Source organism: Hemibagrus wyckioides, linkage group LG07, assembly GCF_019097595.1.
Source record: "Hemibagrus wyckioides isolate EC202008001 linkage group LG07, SWU_Hwy_1.0, whole genome shotgun sequence".
NCBI classification, from domain to species: domain Eukaryota; kingdom Metazoa; phylum Chordata; class Actinopteri; order Siluriformes; family Bagridae; genus Hemibagrus; species Hemibagrus wyckioides.
Genome location: NC_080716.1, coordinates 14,998,279 through 15,014,769, shown reverse-complemented (window position 1 = coordinate 15,014,769; position 16,491 = coordinate 14,998,279). Strand labels below are relative to the sequence as shown.

Here is a 16,491-nt window from a genome sequence, read left to right as displayed (position 1 = left end):
GGAGGCAACTTTGCCCAGCCTCACCTGCTGTTTCCTGTCTGTCAGGAAGCTAGTGATCCACTAACAGATGGCTGGTGGTACCATTAGCTGTAGGAGTTTGGAGGAGAGGATTTCCATGATTATTGTGTTAAAAGCCGAACTGAAGTCAACAAACAAAATCTGTGCATATTTCCATGGGTAGTCAAGGTGTTGCAGGTGTAGTGCAGCCCCATGTTGACCGCATCATCCACTGACCTGATCGGTAAGCGAACTGCAGGGGATCCAGTATCTGTTCTGTGATATTTCTCAGGTGGACCGATACCAGCTGCTCAATGGATTTCATGATGACTGATGCAAGTTAACCAGTTAACTTGTGACCAAGTTATCAGTTTCCTTGGCAATAGCACAAAAAAGAAATAAAATAAATAAATATAATAATGTCAATTTATTTATTCATGCCAGTGACAAATTTAGCAAAATAAAGTGCTTTGGCTCTAGTAAACAACATATTTTTGAACACATTTAAAACAGTAGAGTGGATGCTTGGAAATAATTTGACAGAGCTACTGAATGTAAAAAGTTTGAGAACCTCTGGTGTAGGCTGCTGAACATGTGTAAAACACTTGACACATTCAATAAAAAAACAATTCAGTTGTTTCTTTTACTGAAAGTTTTATTTTTGTTCCATTCAACCTTTTTTCCAATTATCCACATACAAGTAAACTATAGATCCAAGACAAGATACTTACAAAGGTATTTTGAAAAGTTATTTCTAACCCAATGTCAATATTCAAGTAACAAAAAGAAACAGAATAAATATAATACACAAATTACTAAGGTTCAAATGAAATATTTGCTGTATTGATCATGTAAAATAGAGTGCCAGTATCACATTCAATTTGCAGCATAGATGTAAAATTCTGGTACTTAATTTCCATTGACTCTGTAACTTCCTGTGCCTTACACGGGCTATTTTTTCAGATACACTAGTAACAAAAAACAAAATTCAAAAACTCAATTATAGCTGAGGACTACAATTTTCACAGTCACAGGTTCTGTATTTTTATAACTAAAACATATCGGCAACTCTTTGGTGTACCATTAACTGAAATAGCATCAGAGAAGTAAATTCAAGTTTTCCTTTGTGTACCGACTTATCTACTCTTGAGATGAATTATGACAGAGCCGGAATCTAATACAGGCGTAAACAGAATAATGGAAACACCAGCAGTCCAGTAATAAGGGCCTTTTTTGTCTACAAAGCCATTCGTCTTGTATTATTTATTTAATTATTTATTTAGGAATGCTATCATGTCAGAACAAAACAAATATGAACTGCTAGACGCAGGTAAATTGAGCTGAAGGCGCCCTCTAGTCTTGTCAAAAAAAAAAAACAACAACAACAATTTCAGCAAGATTTGATAAAAAAGGCTACAACACATCTAAATCAAATCATATTGCTTTCTTACAATCCCCTAAAGTCTGTTAGGTGCTTGTATATTGACTGGTTGACAAATCGCAGTCTCTATGCAGTAAAAACTGTGAATATAAAGATGCAAAGCTTTGGTTGAGACCAAGGGGTCTTAATTAGTGTTCAGCTTCATTTCCATCATGCAATATGCTGGCATATGTGTCTGTATTGGTTGGCACACACTTTCATTCCTCCTCTACTATTCGCCATCTTTTATAAAACATTAGTACACAATATTGATTTAGAGTATGAAAGAAACAAAGATTTCTATAACAAACAGATTTTACATTGGAAATGGTTTTGTTTTGATCTTCTCTGGCTCCCACATTCCTCTATAGATATTATAGTTGTTTTTGAAAATATAGCAAAATACAAAATCAAGATGTTGTTGTGTGACAGTAACAGAGATGACTCTGTATTCCTACTAAACACTGGTGTCAGTGAGTGCTATTTATAAACATGCACAAAGTATTTCAACATACACTACACATCATCACTTACTATAATTATAATGACTACACATGGAGTGTTCTGCTTTAATAATTATGCCTGAACTGAAAAAAATTAACATAAATTTCAACACGGAAGCTGAACAACCCCTTAATATGTTCAGCTTTATCAAGCCACATGGTGCATTTCAATCAAATTCATACTAAATTTACATACCATCATTTTACATACCACAAGATTTTCAAAAAACTAGAAATACATTACTGACATTAAGTTTTTTAGAAGAAGAAAAAAAAAGCATGACTACAACAAGCATTAATAATCAAGCCCTCTTCCAATTAGTTTCAGACAGTAAGGCAAAAATCACTCAATTTTGGATCTTAGATTTGGACACAGATATGTATTTGATCATTACTGGACATTCTAGCTTTCTTATATTCGGTTAACATTCACCATCTCAGTCGCTCCCAATTTCACTAGAAAACCAGCTCAGCAAAATCATGCACAAATCTACCTACATCCTACAACCTGTTAAGTGGTATCAGTTAACTGTCATTAAAAAAAACCCTGAAACACTGAAAGGCAGAACTAATATCATTGATTATATTACACTAATGTTTAAACACCCTAAACCTTTACTAATGATTCTAATTCAAATTCATCTGGAATGACAAATAAATACCATTTTTGACACAGATATATTTAAAACTGCAATATAAATAAGAGAAAATAACCTCTGACTGGAGCCAAGAGGTAGATTACAGTGAGCAGAATAGCCTAATCCATCTGATGGACCGAAAACAGCCAAGTACACGTTTCATTTATGCAAAGTTTCTTCAGTGTCATCAACTGGAGAAATTTTATGTAGCCTATATAATGCGTGGCATTATAAAATGCCTTGACCATGACACGTCCTGATATAGTAAACAATGCAAAAATAAGGGCTGTATTATTCCAGACAGTGTGCCTTCCTCCTGCAGTCCTGCACTACAGAGCCAACTGCTACTGTGGTATACTAATCATAAATCAATTGCTGACACCCAAACCAAACCCATTGATTTTCTTTGCATTTATTTCCTAGATTTGTGCCAGACAGTAAGGGAACTACGATTCTGCTTTAGTGGTATTTGTATGCCAGTCGATGGCTTTACGCTCTATTTCAGTGCTGTCACTAGGCACAGAAGCAGTGTCAATCTGAAAAGTGCTATGTGGCTCAATGCCAAATTGTCTCTGTGTGGGAAGGAGGGTGAAATAAAATGTAAAGTGTGTTTGTGGGAGTGAGTGACAATGGGTAGCATTCAAAATGCTTTTGTACCAGCGCAGCTCAATTAAAAGCAGCAGAAGAAACCGACACCATGCACCACAATGTAAACGAACTGCATCACATCACCCAGCATGCACCATTTCCACCGCTGTATACTGGGGCCAGTTGCATTGTATTTGTACCACTGCAATCCTTAATACAGTGCTCTTTACACACATCCATGTCACGACTTAACGCATGATACCTAAAAAGGGCAAGATGAAGAGGAGTTCAGAAGCCGAGCAAGTATTACAAGTCAGGATCTAACTCCGGCTCTGAGTAGTTTAGTGCAGAGGCCCAATGGAGCCATAAATCAGGAAAACAAGTGTGGCTATTATACTCACTATCTCAGTTTTCCCTTAATGTCCACATGTTCTTGGGATTTATTACGGACCAGTATGGTTCCATCCCAATCCCTCTCTAATGATTCTCCGACCTGCTGTCCTGTCCTATGAAGTGACGAGTCCTTCTTAACAGCAAGTGCGTTTCCAGCCACTGCTGCTCCTGGATGTTGCTGGGCATGAGGAAACTGTCGGAGATCCAACAGATCCTTGTACTGGATCTCTGGCCTAATCATACGCAGACAGGCTTGCCTTGTGGCATTGTCCAGACCTGGCTGCAACTCATACCCTAAAATCTTCACCAGGCCACTCTGAAAGGGACGAATAGCCCTGTCCCGAATGCGGCTGGCTTCAACCGGCCGGCCTCCGTCACGCAGGCATATGCGTGCCAGAACTTCACGTCTACTCCTCAATAAGGTTACCTCAGTGTCCATCTTCTCTCGGCCGAATCTCTCCACCTTATCCCAGAAAGTGCTGTTAAAGGCTTGGTACAGGTGCCAGTCCAGAGCATTCCACTCACGCAGCTTCTGACGCTGCTCTTCTGTCAGTTGTAAAGATGCTGTAGCAGATGCCTTCCCCACCCAGCCTGACCTGCTCTTGGATATCTGCTGTCTGGCATTCAGGCTAAAGGACACAACAGCATCCAGAGGCCAGCAGAGAGCATGTCTGAGCAGCACCATGGACTGGTCAAAGTACTCAGACAGAAGGATAAGTTTAAAGTTGCGTCGTACTACTGCTTCACCCCGCTTTGCAAGAGCCAAGGAGTAGTTAGCATTGTGATCAAGGCCAAAGTCAAACCATAGCAGGTTGCGGGCATAGTGGTTGTTGCGCAGTCGGGGCTCGTAGAATTTGTTTGGGTTATCTGCAAAGTCGCCTAGTCCCTTTGAACGTCGGAAGGCAGGGGCAACATTTTTGTAATAGGCATAGGAGGACTCAGCTAATGCCACAGGGTCTCGTAAAATAGAAAAATAGAAAGTATCTGTAGGCATGACTTTCTCCACCTGTGGACAAAGAATAAACATGAAATCACCTTTAGTATTTGATCCAGTGAATATTATTTGTACACCAGTAAACTGGTTCACAGCTCTATTACTGAAGAGCTCCTAGCCTGTTGAGTTTGAGGTTTCCCATACTCTCAACATGTTAGCTAACCTTTAAGCCTTTCAATTTATAGAACTGTACTGGGTGGGATGGATGTAGAGAAAACTGCAGACTGTATAAGGCGGTGTGTCCCGTGCAGTTATGTAAATCTACACACTTTTCATTTCTATGTATAAATTTCACTTGAGAAAAAATGGCATTGATCGGAGGAACTCCCGGTGCTTTGACTTTGGTCAGCACTACTATTTACTCTCCTTTATGAACTACTGTCTGCCTGCTAAGCGTGACTATGTGGGTGGTTGAGTGGGTGAGGAGCGTGTGGGATTTTATTTTACAAGGGGAACATGGAAATAATATTATTGATGCAAAGCACTATTCTTACAGTGCATCCTGTTTTTGGCCTGAGTTCATCTTTACAACCCATCTGGAGTACAGTTCTGGCCTGAATACTGAGGTGAATATTTCTAAATGAGATCGCTAAAGCCTATAGACTGTTAAAATATGAATGTTGCTAAGCCTTTCTGGCAATGTTCTAATGCAAGCGAGATGAAACTAGAATTATGGAAGCATTTACAAGTTTCTGTTTCATTCAAGAGGTATAGCAGACAGCATTGTATTGGTAATAGGTGAAACTCTCCGTAGCTGCTGGTGTTCAGTTATGAGTGCACTAAATGCTAATTGCTAATGTCATTTGGATCATCTGTAAATAATGAGTTACAAAGTTATGTGTTACAAGCCAGGTCCAAGAATTGTTTCACTACTAAAAATGACCTAATTCAGCACATACACTGCTTAATGCAATATTGTTGCATGACAAAGCTACAATGACATCAAAGCACAGTTAATAACATTTATTCCCGTACCTCTGGCTTATAAAAGCGCATGTGGTTTCCCATGATGTCAAACTCGGCTACATGGGGACCCCTGTACCCTTTGACCCTCTGGGCTATGAAGGGGAGTGGATAGCCAAACTGGTAGCCCATTGGGAGGGCGAAGTGCAGGCCCTGCTCCTCACCAAAGCGGTACAGCATGTTGAGAATGGTGCTGCTGGCTGTCTTGTGGGTTTTCAGGAACATGATGTGTGTTTGGGGCCTGCAGGAACCCAGAGGAGGCCCCTGGCCATTCTCGGAAAGAGAGAACAGAGAACGAGGCCGCTCCGGCTGCACCCAGCTAAGAGCACAACAGACAAACAATGACAAAGAGATGTGTATAATCAGATATCAGATAATAGAAGATAACAATAAAGAAAGAGGTAATGAAAGAGTAGGTGAAATGTGGTTTTACTGACATCTACCATGCGAATTATACATTAGAATAAACTGATTTCTTCAGAACCATGGTGACTAAGGCGCTACAATCCCCACTCTTTCAATGGCCATTGAGACATTGTTAGTGTTGTTAGAGGCCTCAACTTCTATGGTCCCATTAAAAAGGGGAAACTACAGACTGATACAAATGTGCAAATTTGAAATAAGAAAACAAAAACTAAGTGTGGCAACAGATGTAAGTCACTATAAGACAAATAAAAAAGAAACAAATACAGTATTACATGTACTGTATGTACATGGTATTTTGTTTGTGTGTATTACTATTACATTTATTTTTATTCTATTTTAAGCACTTGTATTTTGTGTGTGTCTTTTTGCATATTCTGGTTCGCATCAGCAATTTCTCTGAGCCCCACTATAAGCTTTTCAGTGTACATAAATTCAGGGCCAAGATAAGGAGTTGTGATTTTGGTGGTTTACCACAGTATATTGGAGTTGAAATTTAGACCAATAAGCAGACTCCCAGCTTTAATTTGAGGGTTCTGCATCCAAATTGGGTGAAGACTGTAGAAATTACAGCACTTTTTATTTGTTCCACCATTTTTAAGGAACCAAAATTAACTGGACATGTGGCTACTAAGCTGTTCTATGGCAAAGCGTGTTCATTTAGTACTTAGCTTTTGAGGTCTAGAATTGATTTCATTTTTTTGATTTCAAGTACACATGATGAAATTCTAATGCTGTATACTGTGATAGCACTTTAACAAACATTTACAGTCTTAACTGTATGTCAAAACATAAAGTGATGATGGAAAACATAAAGTGGTGATGGATAACTTGATTTGACTTGATGATAATTGCAAAGTAAGAGTCATATTACATAGTAACATTAACAATGTACACCTACAAACAATCATTTCATGTGTGTGTGTGTAATGTCATGTTTATAGATGTTTGACTGAATGTTTGAGTGAAAGTTTACAGAAGTGTGAAGTGGCTCTGATTCCATTCCTTGGCTGCAGAAAGTTCAGTCTTGCTGTGACTGGTTATTCCTGTTATATTTTAAGTATACAGTTAGGGGAGGGTGCTGATTTATGTAATTTCCAATTTCTGAGAATAGTTTTCTTGGCAACAGTTAGTGCTGTATTAGAACTTGGTGTTTCTCTAAGTAATGTTAACTGCTGATATTTCTCCAAGCCGACATAGTGACAGTAATAATGGTGTTGAATGGTTTAGCAGAAAGGATAATTGGCTAGTGACATTTTTGCCAAAAACTGTTAAATTAGTGTGCACTCCTATATGGCGCTACTTAAATGCAAATGAAGCCTGACAAGGAAGTTCCCTGTTTTCTATCTGACAAAGACTAGGAAAGGTCCCAGCAAAATTGGAGAGAGAGACAGAGAAGCCTCTGTTTCACCACAGGAAAGTGATAGGGAATGAAGGGAAAGAGAATAAATAAAAGTAAGGTAATAAGGGGAAAACAAACTATTAGAACCCAATGAGAAAGAAGCAGGTCAAGCTCCTGTAAATGTGATCAGTCTGAGTGATAGTTTAGCTGCAATCGAAGCACCACAAAAAAAAACACCCCACAAGTAATCCACTAAAGATCTACAAGATTGATTAATGTTCAGTACACTAACAGCCCACACAAAAAAAAATCACTTAATTAATCTGATTATTCAGCAAACCTGTTACAGTAAAGAAAAAAAAAGGAAAATGTTAGAATGCCAAGAGAGACAAGAAAAAGGAAAAACACCTGACTCGTTGTGAAATGTGATATACTGATAGCATGGTTCTTTTAAACTATACCATGATATTCTTTTTTAACATCTACTAGAAAAAAAATGTCAAAAATGCTGTCTGCATATTTCCTCTGTACTGTGTTAAGGGTCTAAAAACCTTCCCAACAGGTATTTCACATATTTGAAATACTTTTCATACTGTACATACAGGTACTTTACAGTAAAATAATGTAAAGTACCAGTATGTACAGTATGAAAAGTATTTACGTGAAGTATTTACGTTCCAATTTATGTGAAATGCTGAATGGGACCACAGCACCTTCTGACCTTTCTGACCTTTTATTGAAGAGGACCCCCAGGAGTTGGCCCGCAAAGGCAATGACCACAAACACCAGCAGCGCTTTCCACATGGGTCCCAGCCGATAGCATCCCAGCCAGCGCATCCTCCTACTCAAAGAAAGAAATGATTATTTTGAATAATCTGTCATGGTAGATGATGTAAGAGCAGAGAAATGAGGTGTTCACCCAGCAGCAGAAAATTTAACATGACTATAGATGGAGACAAATAAAATTGGATTAATATTGTACATTAATATAGACTAGCAATACTAATGAGAAAATTATAGTCTTAAGCCAATAAAAGGGTACATTGGAAATGAAAATTCTAAACAGTACCAACTAAATGAATGATTAAAATTACTTTTTGTAGCAAATGTACATTAATTTGATATACTATTTGTCTTGTTGATTACAGCCTAAAGGTCTGGCACTGAACAATGACAAAAGTAAATAGAAAATAAATAACTAAACTGCAAAAGTACATGTAAAGTAATCTGTGAATGAAAACATTCTGAACAAAATATTACAATAACATTACACTGGGTGAAACATTAAAACTGTCAAGGGAAAATGTCAAAGCGTTCATATTTTGTAAATTAACTTTGATTCCTAGAGCTTCATGCTCTTTGGCAACTCCTCTGGTGCAGTACTAGACACATAAACATATAAATCATAAAACATATAATGTTCACTTCTTATGCACTTGTTCATTACAATAACAGTCCAAAGCATTATATAAATATGAATTTAAATGCTTAATTTTAAGAATGTGAGTACATTTTACCTTAGTAATGTCTGTTCTAATCAACAACACCCATGTTTCTAGTAACTCAGTGATTATAGGAGCTTGTTGCAGTGATTGTGTCAATTGAATTTTGAACATTATTTTTACTTAAAAGTGCAGAATTATTTGGGAAATTGTGAAACACATTGGGAAATCTCAAACAGGCTGCACTCAGCCAGATGCAAAGATATAACAATGTAACAAGTGTGTGTGTGTGTGTGTGTGTGTGTGTGTACAATCGCCTATTGTGTAGTGTCATGCAGAGCGTACTGCTGTGTTTGTGTGTACAGAGATACAGGAAATACAAAAAATACTTTAGGGAAACAGCCTGGATATAACAATGTAATAAGTGTGTGTGTGGGAAATGTTAAAAACAATTGAGGGTATTTATATTACTGACCTTTCAGATCCAGGACATGATCAAAAAATGATAAAACTAATGGCTGGCTATTACTGTAAATAAAGTCAGAATTCATGGAAATTATTGTATATCTGTGTCAGCTGCTGCTGGAATAAATGTGATCCAAGAATAAACCTCAAGCAGATTCATCTTCTCCATTAAGGGTTATGATTGCAGCACTGCTCTTGTATCAGGTCAAATGATCTTGACTCATGAATACAAGTTTGTGTGTGTGTTTCAGCTGACTTTGAAAATGGTCCATGTCATGAACAGAGCGCATGATCAGGTAGAGGACTAGGAGGAATGATGTGCTGTGGGTGTGGGTGTGGGTGGAGAGAGCTCCTTTTTTTCCCCTTTCTTCCAAAATGTCTGTGCAAAGCCAAATGAAGAACTTCATCATTAAAAGCTTTCAGCAAAACTGACTTGACTAGTCTTAGGACCTCGTGTTTCCACAATTGTTGAACAAGTGCACACAATTATTTTTGCTTTGAGTAAAGTTACAACAGGACATTCAAATATAAATAAACCAATTAAAACAACAACAACAAAGAGTGGATTGTGTGGAGAATTGGGCTTCTTTAAAGGACAGAGAAAACAAACGTCTCTTTATCCTGTAATGTGATGCACAAAGCAGCAGCAATGGCTAATAATGTTATGCTGCGTGTTATCACAAAATTATTTCCAGTGCATACAAAGACACTGAAAGAAAAGTGAGTGTGATGATCGGGGAGGCGGAACAGCCTTTGTTTTGACATACATGCTATTGCTTGTCTCGTACAACACTTCCCACAATGGTAGTAGCCAGAGCCGCTCATAGAAATCAACGCCCAAAATAAATCACTGTTGCTCGCGCTTACCTCGCAAAGAGTCTGAACAGCATGATAAAGCCGGGCCGGTGTCAGCAGAGACCCCGTGCATGTCGGCTAAGATCGGCAGGGACGATTCAGATCCACCCAGATTCCCCGCGACCGATCCATTGGAAATAAATGCAATCCAGCTAAACCGACAGCGGAAGTGATACCTGTTCTCTTAATGCACAGTCTCGCGCACGCGTCCTTTTCCCACTGTTTCAGGTTCTGGGTAAAAGCAGATGGAGATGATGGCGCGCTTTGTGTGTTACAGAGAGAAAAAGAGAGAGAGAGAGTGTGTGTGTATGGTCGGGGTAGAGGAGGAGTGAGTGGGTGTGTTTTGGAGCGGTTTCTCTCTGCTTAATATAAGCTGCTGTCTCTGACGTCATACCCCAGCGGTGCGGATGCGGTCAAACGCAAGCAAATCTATTTGCTACAAAGGTTACGTTGACACAGCAAGTCTCAGCAAAGCTAAAGAGTTTCTTCTGCATTTAATACACATATTTAATTCTTTTGATAGCTGGATTACATCACACTAATCCGAACTAGCCAAACACTCCAAATTAAACAGGAAGAAAAAGCAATGCCAGAACCCTCCAGCTGTTTTTCACACTGAGCTGATGTGTAGTGAATGCCATTGCCAGTAGTGGCAAAATGTTTTATGATGGTTTCTGCAGGCGTCATAATGGCTACTTTGATATATCTAAGTCATAGTGGCTACTTTGACATACTAAGACATATCTGGATGCCAAACTTTAGCAAGGCTTTGTTCGGAATGTCAAGGGAGACTCTGAACTATCTTTTTCACTTTCTGCCAAAAATTCAAAGAATGCGATGCCTTTAACCTAAAGACTTGTTGCCACACATAGAATGTTTATCATATTTCACCAACTATGTAATATGATGGAAAAATCTCTCTTTAAAAATTCAGTGACGATTAGTTAAATAGACTGTAATAGGTAGAGGTTTTTACCTCACAATGTTATGAATTATACAAATCCTGTGTTGAGACTCTGTGTGGGAGTAAAATAAAAAAACTATAAAAGTGGAAATAGGCATTAGATTGAGCATAAAGCCAGACAGTCTGTACTAAAATGGGAAGACAACACTAATCATTGAGGAACTAATGACTAACAATAACTCATGAGGCAAAAATACAATCCGTGCTTGTTTGGCAATAGTTGGTCTTTTTACTTGTCAAAATCATAACCATGTTTTGCCATGATCTGGGGAAATATAGAAATATATTATATAATAATATAATAATATATATATATGTATGGGTGTGTGTGTGCGTGTGTGTGCGTGTGTGTGTGTGTGTGTGTGTGTGTGCGTGTGTGTTAAAACACTTAAGTAAATCATATGTGTACTTGACCAAGTCATCTGTGTACCTTTTACTGTGTCATGTGCTATGATAATTAAATATAACTTGGACACATGGAACCATAACTGGATGTCTGGTGTATGAATTTTCCAGGAGTAGATGATAGTGATCAAAGAAGTGTCATGAATACTGACAGCCATACGAAAGTGTCTTCATTTCTCTGTCTGAATTTCAAAAAGACAGACATCATGTATGAACTGCATGTTTTGCAGATAAGAAAAAAAATTAATTGCAGAATACTGGACTGAGTATACAGGATACAGAGTGTAAAACTATGGTTGTCACTTATTCTGTGGGATTTGCTTGGCCTAAATGGTGCTTTTTAAACACACTTGAACATAAAACCTGCTCAATAAACATACATAACCATGTTTAGACAACATAATCATTAAGTTTCTGAATGGCTCAGACACTACAAGAGTCTTAATTCGTCCAACTCTAATTGAAACCTTCCTAAGTAGCAATCAACCATCATTAGTTTCTGAACCACACACACTGGCTTGATTATCTGTGTAATATATCATTGATTTCCTTTGTGAAAATGACAGAAGCCAATGCAAGGTAGTTAAAAAAGACTGTGGCCCTTTAAATACAATCCTGCAGCCCTTTGGGCAGTGGTGGCTCAATGGTCAAGGCTCTGGGTTACAGATCAAAAGGTTGAGGGTTCAAGCCTTAGCACTACCAAACTGCTGCTGTTTGATTCTTGAGCAAGGCCCTTAACCCTGTCTGCTCCAGGGGTGCAATAATATGGCTGACCCTGTGGTCTGACCCCAACTTCCTAACAAGCTGGGATATGCTTAAAAAGAATTTCACTGTGATGTATATGTGACAAAGTCTTCTTATTCTTGTAAATGTCAAATACGATTATGGCCCCATTCTGTAATATTCACAGAGTAAATTCTTCTGCCATGCAACCAGTGCTACCAGGACTGGCTCTGGATCCACTGCAAACCTGACCAGAATAAAGTGGTCACTAAACATTAGTGATATATATTTTGTTTTAAGAAAATGTGTAGAGATGTTAATCAACATCCTCAAAATGAACTAAAATGTTGACAAGTTTACATGGTATACATTTCATGGATCTTGGAAACTATAGTAGAAGGTATAAAAATAAGTACCAGATTACACATTCCTGATTGGACCCCTATATTCACTATATGGCCAAAAGTTTCCGGACACCTGACATTCATAAGTGCTTTTTGATATGTTCTTGTAGTGCGCCCAGACTCAGTGACCTCCACTATTATGGGAAGACTTTTAATAAGATTTTGGAGCATGGTTGAGGTGTCCGTTCAGCTATATGAGCATTAGTGAGGTCAGTCAGGCTAAATAACTTCACAGTGTATCAGAGGAATAATATAAACAAGAGAAAGAACTGCTAAATTAGAACTAGAACTGTCGAATGCCACTAGAACCCACTAGTGGCATTCGACAGTATATATATATTAGGGACTAGGAACTATTAGGGACTATTTTTTATTTCAGCCATCACTCCAATGGTATCTACAGGGTTCTCTGGCTATTGTTGGGTCACTTTTAACAGGGTTTAAAACCACAGACTGGAAAGCTGGGATGGGCAGAACACCCGTGTAGCCTTCTGGCCCAGTTTCTCCACATAAATTTTTTATCAAGCAAGGCCATGTTCGCACAGACGTGTATTATTTAGCAGGGTTGTGGAGATGATGTGGAAAAGGCGGATGGAGAATCCAATAGTTAGAGACCAAATGCCACATGCTGTTGTACGAAAATCAACGACACCTTAAACCTCAGATGTTGTCATAACATGACAGTTGCTTAGAAAAAAAGGTTTCTAATGATATTTTATTGTTTAGAGTCCATAGTGTATTGTGTCCATAGTGAATCAAACCTCTGGCTCATAAGAAACTTTAAATAATCTGGAATGTGCATGCTACTTATTAATATCATGCTCCTGCTGCCTGGTCCTATATAACCAGGTTTCCCCATAAGGCATACACATAGAGCAATCGTCCTGTAATAAATACTATTCAATCTAAAGCACAGATTTGCAAGAATGTTGATCTGTCTGCATTGATTTAATCCATGTATGCAAATTGAAAGAGGTTTTCAAAGACGATTCCAGTGTTATTATTGGGTTTTGTGAAATGTACTGTATTTTTAAACCTTCACAGTTCAGGCAGTTTCAACTGCCATTTTACTGACAATGCAAAAATATTATTTGCATTCAGTTCACATACTGTAGGTTACAAGCCTGAATGATGTACTGCACACTGTCTGAAACTAGTTAGTGACTGGGAAATAGGATAAAGCCAAACAAGCTTAGCCACACTAATCATCCGACCAGAATAATCTGATTAATTTCAAGGTAGATAAGGTGAACGTCCATTAAAGGACTTAAAAAAAAACACCTTCTGGATCAATCCTGAACAAGTAAGTGCATGAAGAGACATCTAAATGAACTCTTAAACCCTTGTTTTATAGGAGGTTTAACAGTCAGAGAAAAATGCCCCTATTTCACACATATGTGATGTTTTATATTCTCAGTTTCAGGACAGATTTTTGTAGTTTCAAAATTAAAATACAATTTTTAAAAAAATCTCTCTTTTTTTGTTTGTTTGTTGGTTGTGTTTACTGTTTACTTTTACACGGATGTTACTAATTTCACACAGTGGAAAGTTACATCCTACAGTTTGGTGTCTTGCCAAAAAAAAAGCCTTGGGATCACTTTAATACCAAAACAGAAAGAAAAGAAATCCCAAATGAAATAATGTGGCTTACAACTAAGACTGAGAGTGCTGTGTATATAAACTTTTTGCACGTAATGGTTATATTGTTACTGTAAATATCACAGTTGTTGTGATTTCCCATCCGCTTAGTTTACTGAAAAGGCGCAGCGGCCAAACAGTTGCTGCGTGTCAAACTTTCAGATGGGATTGTTTCTATTATAAAAAGCAATGGGAACTCTATAAACACGTCCTAAATGCATGTGTGCTAGTTCTTTAGACACTTTTCCACTCACCGTGCTGTTCAGAAATGTATAAGTAGCCGTGCTGATGGAAGGATTTCGTGATATTTCGCCTAGCGGTCCGAGAAGTCGGTCATTCCTCTGCTGTAGTTGTTTCCGATGTCCGCCTTTAGGAGCCAATCCTGTGTGTGAGGAAACTGAGTACACTGTAAAATATGAGGGAAAGCACGAGGGAAATCAAATAATGCTGTCCAGCCGACAGAGTGAAGGAAAAAAAAGAAAAGAAAACACACTTTAGTGTTATGTCTTCATCCCTTCTTAGTATGTTTATCAGGTACATGCAACCTAAGCCTGTCTCTGGCAGTCCCCCATCCCCCACTGCATCTCCGTCTGTCTCTCACTCTGTGTGTGTGTGTGTGTGTGTGTGTTTCTCCTTATTCTAAAATAATACATTAGGAATTACTTTTGCAATGACATTTAATACCCACTCGAATAAAAAAATGGGTTCTGCAGTGGTTCTAGACCTAATTCAGCTGTTCTAGCTTTCTAAAGGTTTTTTTGTTTTTTCATTTTACTTGGAAAATCTTCTAAGAGTGTACCCCTTATTTTGTTGTCTATACATAGCTTTAAACCGGCAACACCTTTTCAGTGCTATGGAGCCTACAGTATGAAGGGGTAGCAAAGAATAGGTTCGACTGTGAGAGCAGTTAATGCAGAAAGCATATCCTGTTGTGGAAACTAGGGGAAAGTTATCTCTCCCAGCTTGGTTGCACCAGAACATTGGAAGTACTACTATACAGTACATGCAGTATACAGTATATCGTGTGGTAGCATGGAGTACAGATTGGCTCTAATTACAGAAATCACTCTTAATGTGTTCTTGTATTTAGCTGAGGAAACACTGAGGAGTTCAACTGTGAGTGGTGTGTTGTTATCTGAGGTCTGTTTCTCTGTTCCTTACTGTACGCCATTCAGCAGAACAAATGCACTCATTCATTCAACTCTGCCTGCTGGACGGCACACAAAACACACATGGTTCACATCTGACTCTTTGAAAGATTAGCAGTATCTACCAAGTAAAGATTTCCGTAAGGGTTCCTTCACAGACTCATTAAACTGGTTTAAAGTCTGTGTAATATAAAATATTTTGTATTATCTTAACATCAGTATCAATTGTTTCATTTTTATGTGTAGGTTTTAAGTTGGTGAGATTTAGTTTAGATATAACTCATTAAATTCAGATGCCAGTCCAGGTGTAAGGCACTTTATTTGTCACGGACACATTTCATCATATTGTGCGATGTAGTACAATGTTTTTTTTTCTTAGTTACTCATCCCCACAGTGCAACAATGAACAAAAAAGATTAAATAGAAAATAATAAAATATGTCTTACAGCTATAATAAGACAATAATATAGCTATAATAATATAGCAGCTATAATAATATATAATAATATAGCAGTTAACCAAAGTAGATCTCCTTCACTGCAACATCAATAACCAAAAAAAAAAGCTAGTTTAATATATTCACTAGTTTATCATATACACCTAGTATATAGGTTCATTTTGTTGGTGTACAATTGTTGGACCACCACTGACCAGATATTAATCTACAGTCTGGACTTTAAATTCCTTTATCTTATAATACAGTTACAGTGTACTCTCCAGGGGACAACTAGAGGTTCACTGTCTTTGAAAGCTTCCTCCTGCATACATTTACACTGAATCTCGGATTGAAAATGATAAGATTTTTTTAAAAATACTCAAGGCAGTTTTAAAAATGTTGTTTCTTTGTCAGACTCTAACATAGTACAAAAATTTATTTATAATTAACATTTTAAAAAAATCATTGTGATAAGAAACCATATCTAAAAAGCCTTGTCTTGAACTCATCGCATAGGCTTTACTGGTTATTGAACATGTGTAAAACATTCTGTAGAATATTTAATGTAGAATATATTAAATCTAAACTATTTTAGCATTTTCTGTGTGTTTTGTGTTATTTCAACCTGGAAGTCACGATTTCCTCAACACATAAACAACAATTTAAAACAAATATATGTTTGGGTTTAATCTGGACACTGATATAGTGTTGTGTCTCTGTTCTTTCATCTCAGGAAACAGAGATTGTAAC

The 16,491-nt window shown here is 37.7% G+C and overlaps 1 protein-coding gene across 7 annotated transcripts; it reads right to left on the bottom strand.

Moving 5' to 3' along the window:
• Window positions 1-674: 674 nt before the first annotated feature.
• On the bottom strand, window positions 675-14,765 carry gal3st4 (galactose-3-O-sulfotransferase 4). Of its 7 annotated transcripts, XM_058396100.1 has the most exons (5): window positions 14,651-14,765; window positions 14,412-14,563; window positions 7,983-8,102; window positions 5,509-5,815; window positions 676-4,545 (listed from the first exon to the last, which is right to left on the bottom strand). In XM_058396100.1, exons 3-5 carry the CDS (start codon window positions 8,096-8,098, stop codon window positions 3,547-3,549), a joined length of 1,422 nt encoding a protein of 473 aa, XP_058252083.1. In that variant the 5' UTR covers window positions 8,099-8,102; window positions 14,412-14,563; window positions 14,651-14,765; the 3' UTR covers window positions 676-3,546. The 7 variants fall into 7 exon arrangements, with proteins under 7 accessions (XP_058252078.1, XP_058252083.1, XP_058252082.1 ...); XM_058396095.1 differs by lacking the exons at window positions 14,412-14,563; window positions 14,651-14,765 and adding an exon at window positions 10,036-11,156 and having other exon boundaries at window positions 675-4,545; window positions 7,983-8,105; XM_058396099.1 differs by having other exon boundaries at window positions 14,412-14,760.
• Between the last annotated feature and the right edge of the window lie 1,726 nt (window positions 14,766-16,491).

What these genes read in the sequence shown, in the direction of transcription:
- gal3st4 (XM_058396095.1), bottom strand. Translation starts at nt 10,058, where the DNA reads ATGCTGTTCAGACTCTTTGCGAG. An exon ending in CTGTTCAGACTCTTTGCGAG is followed by an intron (nt 8,106 to 10,035) that starts GTAAGCGCGAGC and finishes TCTTTCTTTGAG; the next exon opens with TAGGAGGATGCGCTGGCTGG. An exon ending in TGCGCTTTTATAAGCCAGAG is followed by an intron (nt 4,546 to 5,508) that starts GTACGGGAATAA and finishes CTTTGTCCACAG; the next exon opens with GTGGAGAAAGTCATGCCTAC.